General features: G+C 33.5%; 1 protein-coding gene across 2 annotated transcripts; it reads right to left on the bottom strand.

The window, feature by feature from the left end:
- Positions 1–3,363: 3,363 nt before the first annotated feature.
- Positions 3,364–8,183, bottom strand: LOC146895368 (olfactory receptor 4C46-like). 2 transcript variants are annotated; one of them, XM_085687429.1, is made up of 2 exons: positions 8,173–8,183; positions 3,364–4,282 (listed from the first exon to the last, which is right to left on the bottom strand). In XM_085687429.1, exons 1-2 carry the CDS (start codon positions 8,181–8,183, stop codon positions 3,364–3,366), a joined length of 930 nt encoding a protein of 309 aa, XP_085543555.1. The 2 variants fall into 2 exon arrangements, with proteins under 2 accessions (XP_085543555.1, XP_085543554.1); XM_085687428.1 differs by lacking the exon at positions 8,173–8,183 and having other exon boundaries at positions 3,364–4,302.
- Positions 8,184–17,187: the final 9,004 nt, after the last annotated feature.

A 17,187-nucleotide genomic window follows, 5' to 3' on the forward strand; every position in this document is an offset into this window, starting at 1 on the left:
CTCATTATCTTGTTTATTTGTTATTGTGATAGGAATGACATATTCATATCCCTGCAGAGTTTTTAATGTCTAATATGGTATCAATTGGCTAGAATTTGTAGAAAGTATATGTATATAACCCTCATATGTGTTCATGTTGTTCAACCAAGAATTTGTAATCTCTGGCTAATATTTCCCCTTATTGTTTATTTCCCTTTATTGTTTTACTTTCTGACTACATCATCTCGATGCCAGCTGCTTAAACTGTGGTAGAGAAATCCATATGAAATTGGAAGTAATTGTAAAGTTTGCTAGAAAACTTAGAACCATCTAAACATCTCTGAAAGTATAGCAACCAAAACTTAACTAAAAATTATATTGATAAATATGAGATATTGCTGACAGTGCTTGTTTAAGTTATGCTGTGATTTTTCACTGCTGTCTTGGTTAAAGCCATCAAACATTACCTGAAAAACCTTAGCCTAGAGTTGAGTTCAGAGAATATTATTTGAATAAAAAGAAAATGGTTTGTTTATAGAAAACAGATGTATTTTCTTATCATTAAATAAACCAATTAAAGTAGTTTTGGATCATAGAACATTAATATGTTTGCCTTAAAATTTTCTTGCTGAGGTACCAAGTTGAGATTCATAGAAGATTATTAAATGTTGCAATAGGGGCCCCCAATTTTCAACACAGGACAAAAAGGAAAACCACCAGCTTAATCAGAAATAAACCATGAGCAATCACAGGAAGATACTAATCACTGTTGCCGTCACACAGTTTAATTTGGAAGACAAGGGCACTCTCACTAAGCTGGTGGAAGATACTGGGACCACTTACATTGAAAAATACAATGACAACTGCCGCCATTGGGAAGGTAGCAACCTGCCTCCTAAATCTGTGATTCTTATTGACAGGTGAGAAAAAGAAAATCCAAAGAACTTCCCACTAAACTAGGTTATGCGTACAATGCTCAACCATCTTTACATAAATATAAATTACAAAATTAAAAATAAATAGATATTGGATTGGTTTTACAACAGAATTTTCAAGAATTTCTGAAATTGTCCTAAATATATTTCTTTCATTTTGTCAGAAGTATTCTTTTTAACATTGATGATTATAAATTCATAGTTTCCCTCAACTATGAAAATAGATCAAGATGTTATATATTGTACAAAACATTTTTTCCAAAATTTAAGATATCTGATATTATTTGAAAGATAGAAAAGTATATTTTACCCCATGTAAATTTTCTTCTCTTGATAAATTGTAAAATTATAAACTAAAGGATTGTTTTAAGAACTAAGACGTTTAAAGAATAAATTCATAAATAACTATTGAGCATTTGATTTATACACCTCTTTTATATATTTAATACCAGACATAATGGACAAAAATTTTTTTAACAATGGGTTCCATGAGAAGGAAAGTTTAATAAAACCTTGAGTTTGATAATATTAGGTTTTCCATATCTTTCTTTTCTTAAGACAATTATAACAGGATTCATATATGTTGTTAAAATCAATGTATTTTTAGGTTTTATAATATTTCATTATACAAATATATCACATTTTCTTTTCCCAGACATATGACAATTAACATAACATTTTATCCCATATTTTGTTATTGTGGGTGATATTTTTAAGCACTAAGACATTCATGAGCTTGTGAGTTTGATTTCTAGATCTTTACATAAAAATCTGGGATATACTTATTGGATCAAGTGGTGGTCTTTGTAACACTCATATGGGCTTTTAAATTCTTCATAGTATACATCCACAAGCAGGGGGGAAGAGCCTTACTTTTTACAAATCTTTGCCAGTATTTGTTATCTATTGCTGAAACACCATTCTTTCAGCTGACATTAAGCATCTCATTATGGCTTTGAACTGTAGTCTTCATCATTGTAGTTGTCATGGAGTGTAGTGAGGGGCTACGGGCAGGCCTGCTTTTCGCCTCACCCGGCTCTCGCACGGCTAGCTTAGTCCCAGAAATAACAACACACAAATTGTATTCATTTAAGCACTGCCTGGCCCATTATCTCTAGAGAGTTAGTTACTGGCTAACTCTCACATCTTGATTAACCCATTTCTAATAATCTGTATAGCAAGACGAGGTGTGGCTTACCGGGAAAGATTCAGCATGTCTGACCTGGTGACAGGCTCCATGACTTCTGCCTCATAGCCCTCTTCCCAGCATTCTGTTCTGTTTTCTCCGCCTACCTAATTTTCTGTCCTATCAAGGGGCCAAGGCAGTCTCTTTATTGACCAATGAAAATAACACAATAGACAGATAACCCTCCTCCATCAATGGAGCACATTTTTCTTTAGATTTTGCACAATGATTTATCTTCTTTGGAACAACATACATTCAAATTTTAAGTTTATTTAATTTTTGTTTTTATAAATTGACATCTAAGTAAGAAGTTTAAATATATTTACAATATACAATTTATATTTTGAATATTGTAATATGCTTAATTCAGGATTAAAACGTTTTTCTTCTCAAACACTTATCTTCCTTTAAGCTGGTGATATTTTAAATCTTTTTGTATAACATTTTAAAATGCTTAGTATATATTATATGGAGACAGAATAGTACAGTTTTCTATATTTGAAATTTTATCAATCAGATCTAGTCTCACCAACTAGATCCATGCCTACTACCCAGAGACTTTTCTTCTAACAGAAAGAAACAAACAGAAAAACAGAACTATAGAACTCAAGATAGGTGAGTGATGAGAACACTGCTATTTGATCACCAAAAGCACTGTCTCTATGAAGAGGTTATCAAATAGATAAAACAATAATTAACCTAAAAATTTGTCCAATTTTATATATTAAACGTATTAGTTCTATTTCTAATTTGCAGTTACTGCTGAGGGGATGATCACACACATGAATATGTATAAATTAATACACACAAACACACTCTAAAAGATCTTTTCATAAAGAAAGATAGTTACTGATATTAAGTACATGACAGAGACAAGACTGACAGAGGAGTAGTGAGTTACCACATGATTTGAGTGTACAAGACTGGAGCTTGGAATATGATCTTACAGATGAAGATGGAGAGCAGATTAACTCTATATATTTAGTACATTAGATCAGATATTTTCTAGAAGACAGGAAATATAGTCAGTTGAAACTTGGCATAAAGGAGAGGCAGTGTGTGTGTGGGGGGTGTGTTGTGTAAATTAAACAACCTGAGTTAGGCTCTTCCCATTTGGGGCACTCATTTCTGCTTATCTCACAGCAACTCAAATTTAGGATTTATTTGTTTCTTCATTGTGTAAATATGATTTCCATACTGAGGTCTTCTAAAGTATTCATTCTATTCTTTTTACAGTCTATTTGAAGTTGCATGACTGTTGGTTTATTTGTCCTTTGACTGAATTTTTCTACTAAAAAATATCTTAATGGCATTTTTCATCTGACTATTTCTCAAGGTGTAGATTAATGGATTTAACATGGGAGTTATTACAGTATAAAATATAGCAACTTCTTTATCAATGGGCAATGTAGCTGCAGGTCTCATGTACACAAATATGCAGGGTACAAAATATAAGATCACCACTATAATGTGAGAAACACAGGTAGAGAGGGCTTTGCGTCTTCCTTCTGCACTGTGGGTCCTAAGGGAGCACAGGATGACCATGTAGGATATGAGCAGAAGGAGGAAGTTTAGCAGACAGATGAAGCCACTGTTGGCAGCAACAAAGAGACCTAGAATGTGTGTATCAATACAGGCTAAATTCAGCAAAGGATTCAGATCACACATAAAGTGATCTATGACATTAGGGCCACAGAAAGGAAGCCCAATAATGAAAAGAATTTGTACACCTCCATGAAGAAACCCTCCAGCCCATGACACTCCCACAAGTAAATTACAGAGTTGTTGGTTCATGATGGCTGCATAGTGCAGAGGTTTGCATATGGCTACATAGCGGTCATAGGCCATGACAGTAAGTAAGATAACCTCAGCCCCTCCAAAGAAATGTTCTCCAAAGATTTGAGTCAGGCATCCATTGAATTGAATGGACTTCCTTTCATGGAGTGAATCAACAATCAGCTTAGGAGTACTGACAGAGGAGTAGCAGGCATCAATGAAGGAGAGATAGGCCAGAAAATAGTACATAGGGGAATTCAGCAGTTGGCTGCTTGCAATGGTGATCAAAATGAGCAAATTTCCTGTCATAGAGAAGATATAGATGACCAGAAAAACAGCAAATATAATTTTCTGCATGTGTGGGTTCTGTGAGAGTCCCAGGATAAGAAACTCAGTTACGTTGTTCCTGTATTCCATCTAGTTCATGAGACAGTTAATCATACCTCCTGGGGGAAAATTGATACACTCTCATGTTTATTTATTTTTTTAATTTAATTTAATTTCATTCTATTAATCAATAAAATATAACCAACTACTCTTTACTATTCCAGAAAGAGTTCTAGGTATTTATGACTGCTTGAAACTATTGAGTTGCCTTCTGCTTCAAGATAGCTGAAAAGCTGAATAATATGGCCAAGATATATAAATATTCTAGGCAGTCTCAAGTATGCTGAATGTTTGGGATGAATCATAGTTTTAAAAGGGTTCAAATTATTCTCCTAGAGTCAGTTAAACTCACAAAGGATAGTAGGATGTATACTTGTTCATTGCAGTAGCATTAAAGTAAAAGCAAATTTCCCACAGTTTATTTACAGGAAATGGAGAGTCAGAAAAGTTAAATCATTATCTGACTGGGAGAGTACTAGTGAATTGTAGTAAAAAAGGATCTTGGAAACTAGCATCATCAACTGAGTTTTGGCCTTGGCTGAAACACACTGGTATTCATTAGCGAGCAGTAGCTAGAGAAGTTAATAGCAGTGGAGGCAGAAGGAGGAGTGCCACTAAAAGAATTTAACAGTAGCATTTTCTAATTATTGTGAAGGTACAAACATTTTTATCTAAGTCCAAGTTACCTATGCTTTATGTAATTACATAAAAAGCAACTAATCAGAACATAATTCGGTTCCAAATTTTCAGAGGAGATGGTGCTGAGGGTACATTGAAAGTAGGCATATGTTGTTTTAAAAGAAACTGTAATACTTAAGTTCATGTGATAATTCTGAAATAGTTCATAACAAGACTATGTTCATGCATTGGTTACTACGTGCCTTGCAGAAGGACTGCTTTTAGTGCTTTAGATAGCCTGTGTTGTTGTTATTCTTTATCAACTTATAGAGAAGTACTATTATACAGATATAAGAACAAAAACATTAAATGAGATCACTAAACACTGGCTGTCAACTAAGGGTTCTTTTAAAGACTTCCTAGTTCAGTTATTCATATACACCAAACAGATATTTGTCATCATTTTCTACAAATTTTCATATTTCTTTCTATGTACTATGGTAACAGAAATATTATGTTTTCTGCCTAGCATAAGCAGAAAAATTGACAATGTTAATTATACTATTTTACTTCTTCTAGTTTCTTTTATCTCCCAAATTTTAAACTATTATGCACTTCAAATCATTGAACTATATAATCATATTTTCATGTTAAAAAGGCATTGGTCTACAAACTGTCTTGTATATGACTTAATGATTTACTTACTTATACACCATTGCAGAAATATTTTCATTTGATGCAGATGTATAAATAAGCCATATCATAGGGTGAAACATAATGATATATTTAAAATTTTACTCAATAAGAGAATGATAGCTGCTGTGCCTTGGAAGAACTCTTTCATTTTACCCCACCCTTCCTATATATCACTATATAGTAGAGGTGGCAAAACTGTGGGAATGTGCTGAAACAGTAATCTAGTACATCATTTAAAGAACTGTAGGAATTAAATGAGAGTTCTTGCTCTTCCTCTTCTCACTTACCTTGAATTTATTCTCTGGTACTTCACACACCTTTTTCATCATCAGTCTATAAAATGAGAATAAGATTGGTATTGCATAATTTACCATGAGAATTGGCTAAAATGGGAAGGCATGCTTAAAGGACTACAATTTCTGTATTTAGAATGAATACATTTACCAGATAAACATAACTGCTAATTTGAACAGCAACATGGAGAAATATTTAACCTTCCAAAAACTTAGGAAGAATCCTTTTTAATAGTTTAAAAGAAGCTACAGAAATTTGTAATAGTCATAAACACAACCCCAAAATTAATTGTCTGTGTTTGTAATTAGAATAATAAGCTTTTTTTGCTCACTCAATATTCTTATTTAGGACTTTTAATGTCTGGTCAAGCTAAATTCTGTTCAACTTCATCATTAACCTTAGTTGCTAAAAGAGGTATCTAACGGTAAAGCAGTGATAGGTGGGTCTAATCCATCTCTTCATCTTTGGATTACATTATCTAACATTAAATAAATGTAGAATACTTACCAAATTCCATGAAAAGAATGGGTGAGGATGAAACATACTCTATCTTTATTTGACAAACCTTGAAAAAACAAACTCTTGTATACAAAATGTCATAGTATCAACTAATTGTCGCAGTGTTGAAAGATATACCTCAGAGGCTCTAGCTCTCAGTGTGAGTTCTGAGTGTTCAGAAGAGACTTCGGAGGGTAGAGTTTCACAATTAAATCTTGACATCTTTGTGGATATCCTAACAACATGCATTAAATAGTATCTCCATAGAAAAATCCTTCCCTTTTTCCTAAAAGATAAGAATGTTTCACTGACCACATGGAATTTTGATCTATAATGTAGTCTTTTAAGACACTATGTAGAGATGATCTTTGATTTCTAATTCTGGTTCTTCATTCTGAAAACCATTAGCTTGCAAGGTTGCAGAAAAGTCTCCATAGAATCCACTCTACTCATGGTGAATCTTGCTATGGACACAGGATGTGGGAAAAAACCAACATTTGTATCCTGCACTATAAGCGTATTTAAAGAAGTTTCCATGAATTTCAATGATCTTGTTATTGTGCTTTCTCTCTGGAATTGATTATCTCCATTGATGGAACGGGTCTGTCTTAGAATTTGTGTTTTTGAAGATATATCTGACTCACCCACTATTCAATAGAGAATAGAATTCCCCATGCTAGGAAAGAAAACATGTAGTAGATCCCTTCCTCTATCTAATACTGTCTTGTTAAGAATACTGAATGCCATGTAAGTAAGCTACAAGGTCCTCATTCTACTAAGAACAATAAGAATGCAGCTTCTCTTGTGATGAATAGGTCATGGGGACTACTTTTATTCTTACCAATATGAAACTATCTTTAAAAGGCTGCTTAATATCTAAACTGATAAATGCAAGAACTTGACAATAATTTTAAAGTAATAACTTCAGAAATTTTACACTGACATTTTTAAGACTTTTGTTCTTTTTAAGATCTATACAATTCTCTATATTACATTTATCTCCAAACTATTGTTATCATAAGGGCTAGATTGAGAGCTCTATTCCAAAACAAAACAAAACAAGCAACTTTAAAGAGTAGGTTTTAAACTTATTCCTTTGTATTAATGGATATTAAACATACAATCATCCATTAAGTTTAACAATTATAAATAATTGTAATCATTATTTTTAATACACAGTCACATCTAGTTTAGCCTGGCTTTGTACTCAGTATAGAGCAGAAAACTAGCTGAACTCCTGATCTGCCTACCTCTACTTCCCAAGTGAGTGACCTTCACCCCTTATTGTCATTAATCCAATTATATCTTTGACAATTTAATACACATAAATAAATCATGCTGGATACTGTGGTGTTTTTGTTATGAGTTTAATCATTAATGGCTCAGCCATCTCTCCATCTATCCACCTCTATTATGACTACTCTCACCAACTACCCTCGATTTTCTGTTCCTTAATCCATGTTAACCCAACCTTCCTACTAATCTCTTTCCCACATTTATCTCCATCGCCTCTTCCTGTTCCTGCTCCCCACTCATCTTCCTTCCATCCTCCTTTTCTTCTTCCTCTTCTTTCTCTCTTCCTGCTCCTCCTCTTCCTCCTCCTTCTTCATCTTCCCCATTGAATTTAACCAGGGCCATTCAAGTGACTATGAGGATATGAGGGTAAAAATATCTATTGGGATCTGGTAGGGTCACTGGTCCATACACAGCTGAATGCAGTATCATACCACCCTTGACAACCATCAATAGTTTACAGATAAATTGGTAGGAAGGGGATGTATGAACCTTTTACCACACAAGGACTGATTTAACATGAGTTGATTTTTCAGACCTAGTGCAGAAAACCACAGAATTCTGTATTTATTATTGCAGTGGATGTGCCAAACACCCAAATTAGTTCACTGTCATTATCCCTTTGCTATGGCTTTCATAATGTCTAGTCTCCCATTTTAGCAATGTGATCTAAATCTAAGATGTTGTATAAATGTACTGAATAGGGTTGAGCACTCACCCATCACTGATTTCTAGTTCCTTCATTAGTCATAAGATTCTAAAATAACTACTATTCAATGAAAAGAGAACCTTCTCCTATTTTGGCTGAGGATAGTATTTAGAACCACTTTAATTCTTCTTAAGTTAACAACAATGGTGATTTTTTTCCCAGGGCTTATGACCCCATTGGTCAAGGGTGTTGTGTAATGTTTCCAATACTAGGCATAAATTCTTTCTTTGAAGTAGGCATCAAATCTAACCAGAATTTAGTTGGTTATCCCCAGCATAGTCATGCCAGCAATGTAAAAGCAGGCATACGTTACACCATGTGCAGCTTGGTGAATGTATGCATCTCTCTGCCCCATAATTTTGGATAACAGCTTTCAGAATTATGTACATCAGTTGGGAAAGAGAGAGCTTCCAGTTAAGCTCCAGCTTGATTTCTCAGTGTCCTACAACCCAGATGTTTGATATCTTCAGAAATTAGGTCTAGCTAGCTTGTTTCTGTTAGGCCTCCAAAAACAATGGAAAGAGACTAGATTGTGTGGGACTTCTGGGGACTTCCTGACAAACAATTTAGAGAAATATATCCCATGGCACTGGAATTGTCATTTGATTATTCATAATTTCTGCAATTGATTCTATCCATCCACACAGCCTACTTCCATTCAAACATACTTTATTGTATTTTTAATTAGTTTCCAGAGTAGTGTGTTTCCATGTGTCTTCTTCTTATACCCCAATATAAGTTAAAATTCATCTCTAGCTATGTCCTGTTTCTCCTACATCTTTCATGCCTTATTCAGCAGAATTTCTCTCATTCTACTTTCATTCTGCATCATTTCTAATATCTTCGCTTTTTCAGACCTCTTCCCATGACCTGTGGTTCTTTTTGTTTGTTTGTTTTTAGATTCTTGGTGATTGCTACAACATTCCAACAAACACAAAATTAATTTATAATTATAGTCCTCATGTGATTGAGAATTTTTTTTTTACTTTTTATTTCATATTCTATTCTGGATTACCTTCCCTTATGTATTCCAATTTTAGACTTTAACTGAAAATTTCAAAAATTCATTTTCTTTCATCATGGATAAAATTCCATTCTGCATATCCAACTCATATTACCTTCTAATCAGCTGATAACATCTATGATAATTCTAACTCCTATATCTTGTGAATAGAGCCCAAATTAACATGAATATATATGTATCTCTACCAAAGACTATGAAGTTCTTTGAGTATATGCTCATGAGTGCTGAATCTTGCACAATGGAAGATCTGTGTATATCTTTCTAAGGAGCCAATTTTTATTCTGGCTTCATAATTTATACCTCCTTATGGACAAAAAGAGCATAAAGCTTCCCTGTTTCTGTTTTCTATTCTTCTTCCTTAGTTAGTTACTTTTGAATATCTCTGGATGTTGATTATTTCTTACTCAGACACAGACAATTCACATGTAGTCTCAGATGATAATCTGGAATTCATTTTCTTTTTCATTGCATCTTTCTATTCTCCCAAAATTACTTAGTTCTAGTAATAAATCAAAGTTATAGGTCCAGGTACATTGATCATGTTCTAAGAAATTTGAGAATGTTCTTAATTTCCATGAAATAATGTTTCTTCTGGGAATCATCCAAATTGAACCCCAAACTTCGGGTTATAAAGAAAATGTGACAAAGGCTGATACTGGGCCATTGAATGTAGAATGAAAAGAAACCAACAAGGCAACCCATTATCATCAGGAAAATTTTTGAGGGTTTTCTCAGTGTCCCCCAGGTCAAATATGGTTAGTCATTCCCAGTCACTGTGGAGGGCATGCCTCCCCAAGAAAATTGGAAAAGCCAATGCCTGTATTAAAGCTGTACTGCAATGAATGGTAGAAAAATTGTTGAGGATGAATCTAAAGTTCCAACAGAAAATAGAAAAATGTATATTTTTAGAAACTTCTATATGTGATAAAAGACCAAACCTGAATGTACAAATATGAAAAAAATATAATGGAAGGATTAGAAGACACTGGGACAGATGTGACTTTTATAACTCCAGAATCTTGGCATCCAAATTGACCTCTTCAGGAGGCAGATATTCAATTCTCAGGAATTGGAACTCTGTCTCAGGTAAAACAAAGCACAAGATGGGTTGAATACACAGGTCCAGAAGGAAATAGAGGAAGGCTGAGGCATATGTGGCTAAAATAGCAGTGAATTGATGGGTCATGATCTGTTTCATCAATTGAATAGCCAAGTAAAGATTGCTGCAGTCCAGGCACAGTCCATAGACCAACTCATGATTCTGGGAAGGATCTTAAAATGTGCTGTAAAAAATAGACATTAACCATTTGGGCTGTGTGGGGCAATGTTATACAGACCACAAATTTCTGCATTGTATCAGCAGCCAGCCTCTCTAGCCACAGTAGCAACAGAGGTGCTAAAAGCATCTTAGGACTGGCTGTCTCCAGAGCTCAGGATATGCTACTCCTTTCAGAAGATCTCCTGAGAAGAGGTGTCAATTCCAAGTTAGTAACAGAGCTGCAGATATGACATTAGTCCTGCTACCCTGGAAAAATGCTAAAAACATGTTTGGAAAATAAACGCTGGTGATCTTCAGGATTTGAATGAACCCTGGGACTCCCTTCTGATACTGCTGAGTGAACTATGTCTCAATTATCCCCATGCCTCCATGCTGGTCCAGAAAGATAGTTTATGTTGGGGTTCTGGCCCTGACAGGGCTGTACAAAAATCCAGAACAACAACTGGCAAATTCTCAGAAGTATGCATGCCCTACCTTTAAGATAGTTAAATAAGAAACCTATATGGGTTTTTAAAAAAAGATCTTTAACAATAGAGCAACTGCATGCTTTATAACAGGTGGTTCAGAAGCAAATAGGTGCTCAGTATATTGAAGAATCAACTATCCCTTGGAATTCTCCTGTGTTTGTTGTTAAAAAGAAATCTGGTAAATGGAGAACAGCAATAGATCTAAGAAGTTAATAATGTGATTCACCAAATGGACCCTCTACAATCTGGAATTTCTTTGCCTTCCCTATTGTCTAAAGTATGGCCCCTTATACTTATTGACTTAAAAGATTGTTACTTCACTATACCTTAATAAGAAAAGGACAGAGAAAAATTTGCCTTCACAATGCCTACTCATAATAATAATTCTCAACCTACTAAAAGGTATCAATGGAGAGTTTCTCCCACAGAGAATGTTAAATACCCTAGCTGTGATAATATTTTGTAAATCAGTCATTGGAAATGATATATAAGCATTTTCTGAATCTATAGTATATCATTACATAGATGATATTTTGCTATCTGATACAAATACAAGTACTTTAGAAAGAATGTTTAAAGAAGTAAAGAACATTTTGCAGTGTTGAGGATTACAAATTGCTCCTGAAAAACTACAAATAGGGGATTCTATTAATTACACAGTTTATAAAGTAGGGTTAAGAAAATTTGACCCCTAAATGTACCAATTAGGAGAGATTGATTGCAGATTCTTAATGACCTCCAAAGGCTGCTAGGTGGTATTTCCAATATAAAACTCTCTATTGGGGTAAAACCTGATGAACTTATTCACTTAAACAAAACTTGCCAGGTGGTGGTAGTGCATTCCTTGAATCTCAGCACTTGGGAGGCAGAGGCAGGTGCATCTCTGTGAATTTGAGGTCAGCCTGGTCTCCAAGAGCTAGCTCTAGGATAGGCTCCAAAGCTATAGAAAAATCCTTATCTTACCCTCCAAATACTTCCCTACAGGAATTTTAATAGACAGGAAAGATATTATCTTAGGATATTTATATCACATAAACTGAGTAAAAAATTAAAATCTGATGTGGAAAAGATATTTGAGCTAATTAAAAAAGGGAAAATTAAGATTTCATTATTTTTATAAGAAAAATACCCAGCACAAATTACAGTTTCTTTTTTACTAATGATTAAATTCACAAATTATGGGGAGAAAGTGAACACTGGAAAAGAACTTTTAGTAATTTTTGAGAGACATTGACAGCAACCATCTCAAAAGCAAAAGAATTCATTCTATAAACATGTCTAATTGTATTCTTCCTTACATTGTATGGGACACATCAAAAAGTCAAGCTCCTACACTCTATAATGATACAAATAAATGATGAAAGGCAGGTTACAAATTGGAAAACTTAAGTAAAGTGGAACAAAGCCCGTATGATTCTTTCCAAAAGACATAATTATGTGCTATTCTCATGGTACCAAGGGATTTTTAAAGAATCTCTCAACATAGTTACCAATTTGCAATATGCATATTGAAACCACAGAACTTATACCAGTTTATCCAAAATTGATTTATTCAGGTACAAGATCTAATCAGGCAAAGGTTTGTCCCTTATACATAATACACATATAATTCCAAATGGGTCTGCCAGGCCCTCTGGCACAATGTAATGCAAATATTGATTGATTATTGATTGAAAATGTGCTGAAGGCCTCAGAATTTCACAAGAACAATAATTTCTATAGCAAAGGTATAGGAAAGGATGTTTCCATTACATGGCAACAAGTCAAGGAAATTATAAAGAAATATTCTACTTGTTCTTTGCACAACCAAACACTGCTACCTACAGAAAGAAACCCAAAAGGAACTCAAAAAATTAATAAAATCTGGCAGATAGATGTGTTCCATTCTGTAGAATTCAATCAAGTCAGTTGCCCATTGAAAACCTGAATAGTTATCAATGGTATGATGTACGTATTTTAATTTTCCAATTCTACAGGCTAGAGTCCACTAATGAATGAGTACATACCATATCCATCTTTTTGGGTCTGGGTTATCTCATTCAGGATAGTATTTTCTATTTCCATCCATTTGCATGAAAATTCAAGATGTCATTATTTTTTATTACTGAGTAGTACTCTAATGCATATATATTCCACACTTTCTTTATCCATTCTTCCATTGAGGGGCATCTAGGTTGTTTCCAGGTATCCAAGAGATTAGTGATACAAATTTGAAATTTGGATAAACATACTCTAGATTTATTTTTAGTTTTGTTCAAGGTATTGTACAGCTCATTTAATCATATAATGCAAGTTTATAGTCCTTGAAAAGTATTATTACCTCTTGTTTAAGATAATAAAAAGGAATAGGTTAAACATTAGTCACCTATTAAAATTGAACTTGGAGTAATACTAGGTATGTTTTCAATGTTAAATAAAGGTATATTTTAGATAACTGAGTAATCTTCAAACACTTCAAAGCTCTATAGAATATGACATTTAATATGTTTTAATAACAGGCTGTTTTCATGACAATAAAACATGACTGCTCCTGGAAGCACCAGTCTACTTCAGAGAAGTTAATGGGCATTAAAGGAACTTCTTATAGACTTTAATTTACTGGTCAAAAGTAAGTCACTTGGTAAGAAAATGTCCCTACCTCAACTGCTGACAGTATGTTGTCTTAATTATACAATCAGGACACAAAGAAAGTGACTGTCAAACATTGTCAAGACAAAGAGTGACATTCCTTCAGAATAGCCTGCTTCAAAGAAATGTCTATCAGATATGCTAGGCCAGAGATAGATGTGCCTGTATTGCAGAGGCACCTTTGGTGGCTGTCTAGGCAGCCAGCTGTTTCTGTCATTACTCACATTTTATTGGATGTAGCCACTAGTGCTTTGGGGGTCTGAGGGAGTTTAAGACTGGATAGCTCTTAAGCTACGGTTATATTTTTCCTGACATAGAAGTCAAGTTATTATAGAAAGTAAATTAGGTTCAAGACTTCGAACGCACCAAGATAGGATAGATATGGAGTATTTTCTTTAATTTGTTAAATTCAAATGGACTAAACATTGTTGATTTATTCATTGACTGTATATATTGTATACTTATTATACTTATTGAATGTAGTTTTTGTTATTTTAGTTATAAAGCTTCTTTTTCATTTCAGTTAGACAAAAATGAAAATATAGTGGCAGTTCATTTTTATTTTAATAAATAAAGCTTGCTTGAGGATCAGGAAAGTAAATCAACAATACTGTCCAGCCTTACAAACCAAGCAGCAATGACATACACCTTTAATCCCAGTAGCCACACTTGTTTGCCTTAGAAACCAAGCAGTGTTGGTGCAGGCTCTTAATCTCAAAACTAGAGAAGACTATATAATTGGAGGAGACAGCTCTCAATCTCAATCTCATTTTGAACTATCCTGAAGTCAGGATTGTCATTTCAATCTGAGATAGAGGTACGAGCCAATGACTGGTTCTTTTGCTTTTCTAACCTTCAGCTTGAACACCAATTTTTGTCTCTCAGTTTTTATTAATTTTGCAACATTTCAGTCTCTTTGTGGAATACATACATAGTTATTTTATTTAGTAAATTATATTATATTGTATGCACATGTATACACACACACACACACACACACACACACACACACACACACAAACACACACATTATATAGTTAACAGGTTATGATCCGGGGAGTACAAAATTGACTTTCTATCAGTGGAAGTTCCAAAAATCCAATATTTTTTAGTATAAAAGTCTGGATTTTTCAGATAGTCTCACTATGAGTCAGAGCCCCAACAATGTAGGCTTTAATTTCAGTGAATGTGTGAACTTGCTTGTGAGAGCAAGCAGGCAGAATGAAAGAGAGAGAGCTAGCAAGGTTTCTTCTCTTTCTTTTATATAGGCTGACACAGAAGGTGTATGACAGATTTAAGACACATTTTAGCACCTCAAAGTCTCCAACTTTACATGATTTAACTAAGAAAACAGTCCCTCATAGTTATACATGTGATTTAATTCTAGATGTGATCAGTTGGTAGCCAAAAATATCAATTACATTTGGTTATTGGTTAAATTTGGCCACCTCTGTAAGGGGCAACAAGTTTTCATTATTTTCTCTTATAAATGTTCATATTTCTCAGTTATAATTTCATCTCCAGTTTAAAGGATGTAACATAAAAGTTTGTTTTCCTCTTCATTTATACCAAAAATGAAAAACATCAAAAAATCTAAAACACATTAAAGTACAATATGTTTAAATAAGGTTAGGAATTTTAGCTGTCTTTCCTAAGTGAATAATTACTATCCAGAGTAAAGCAGAAAATGTGCTTTATATGTATTTAGTAATCAAATTGTATGTGGATATTCAGAGCGAGTCTTATTAGTACTGGCTTCTTTTTTATGGAATAGAAAGCCTTTACCATCTTGTATGTGGAAATTAACTGAAAAGTAAATTTAAGGTGCAACAATTGAGGATATGAGGAATAATATCTACATATTGATATCTCAGAAAAAGGAATATTGAACAAATCCAGCAAGTATAAAGATGGAAAACAGAAAATAAATGAATTTCAAAATCAGTAAAAAGAAATATTCATGAGTGTGTGAGTGATGTGCTGTATGGAAATATGTGAGAGTGGCATATTAGTACAACTGATTTCCAAGATTGCTAGTAAAAATCACCATGTGTACCACTGTTATTTTATGTATGTGTGTTTATATGTGTGCATGAATGTATGTGTATTTAAGGAGTTATTCTTTTCTATTTTGAAAAAGGGTCTAACTATACAATCATGCCTGGAGTGAAACTCAGGAGGTTGACCAACTTGTTGGAAAATTTACAGCAATCTCCTTGTCTCAGCCTCCTAAATGATATATGATTTCACACATATGTCTCTATGACAGACTTTAATTTCTAGTTTTATATCCAGGCTTTATCAAAGTTAGAAAATATTTGTTAAAGCAACTGAATAACAGGAATAAATTATTCATAAAAATGTACAGATTCATTTGCACATATCATACAAGCTACTTCTGAAAAGGGGGAAATTAGTTCCACATATTAAAGATAAGAAAACAATTCAGATGCTGTGGATTTTTCCACTTTAAACATACACTAATGCCAGTGAGAACATGTTTAAGCACATTGTATTATGTATATCTTATAAATTTCCAGTGGGCATTATTAAACATTGAGGAAGTATTTTCAAATCTTCATAACAACAATGATTTTTAGGGTAACATTGGCAAGTATAATATTAATAGTCTTAAATGACTCTCAGCACAGAGATGCAGTCAGATGAGACTTAATCCAGTATTTATTAGATATGTCATACATACATCATACATCAGCAGCTTCAGACTTTAATGAAACTTTTTTTGGAAAAAAATGACAACAAGTCATAGGACTTTATCAACACCAATAAAAACAATGAAGCACTTATATCATAGATTTAATTAATGAATAGATGAAATCTTTAACATGTGATCACTCAAAACTGTTGGCTGTACATTCACAGCTGTAACTAAAGCCTAGACTTGAAGCAAAAAGTTCCCTTGAGACTATTCTTCATGGGTTTCCTTGTCATTTAGCTAAAAGTATTTCAGGCAATGAATCTTTAAAAGGTACTTTAAATTAAAGATTCATGGGAGAGATAGGTGCTTCCCACATCTTTTGTTTCTGTTTAGTCCTAAGGTCATAGGAAAGAAAGAGGTGCTACTTCAAGAACAAAAATACATGATATTCCAAAAATTCATGGTAGAATTAAGTATTCTGAATATTTATATATGTGTACAGATGTGATTATAATAAAATGTTTCAGGTGTTTATATTTTTCTGCATAAAATTTGATATTAATAAGTCCCACCTATAAAGTCAATTCCTGACAAATCTGTGCTCATCGTTAATTTTTAAAATAGGATATTTTAAATAGGATAATATTTAAATTATCCTATTTAATTAGAATTAGATAAAAATTCTAGGCAAAATTAGTTTGATAGCCAAATTTTTAAGTCATTTTTTGAAATAAAAATTTCAGAAATATGCAAACACTG

This window comes from Myodes glareolus, chromosome 2 (assembly GCF_982192425.1).
Source record: "Myodes glareolus chromosome 2, mMyoGla1.1, whole genome shotgun sequence".
NCBI lineage: Eukaryota > Metazoa > Chordata > Mammalia > Rodentia > Cricetidae > Myodes > Myodes glareolus.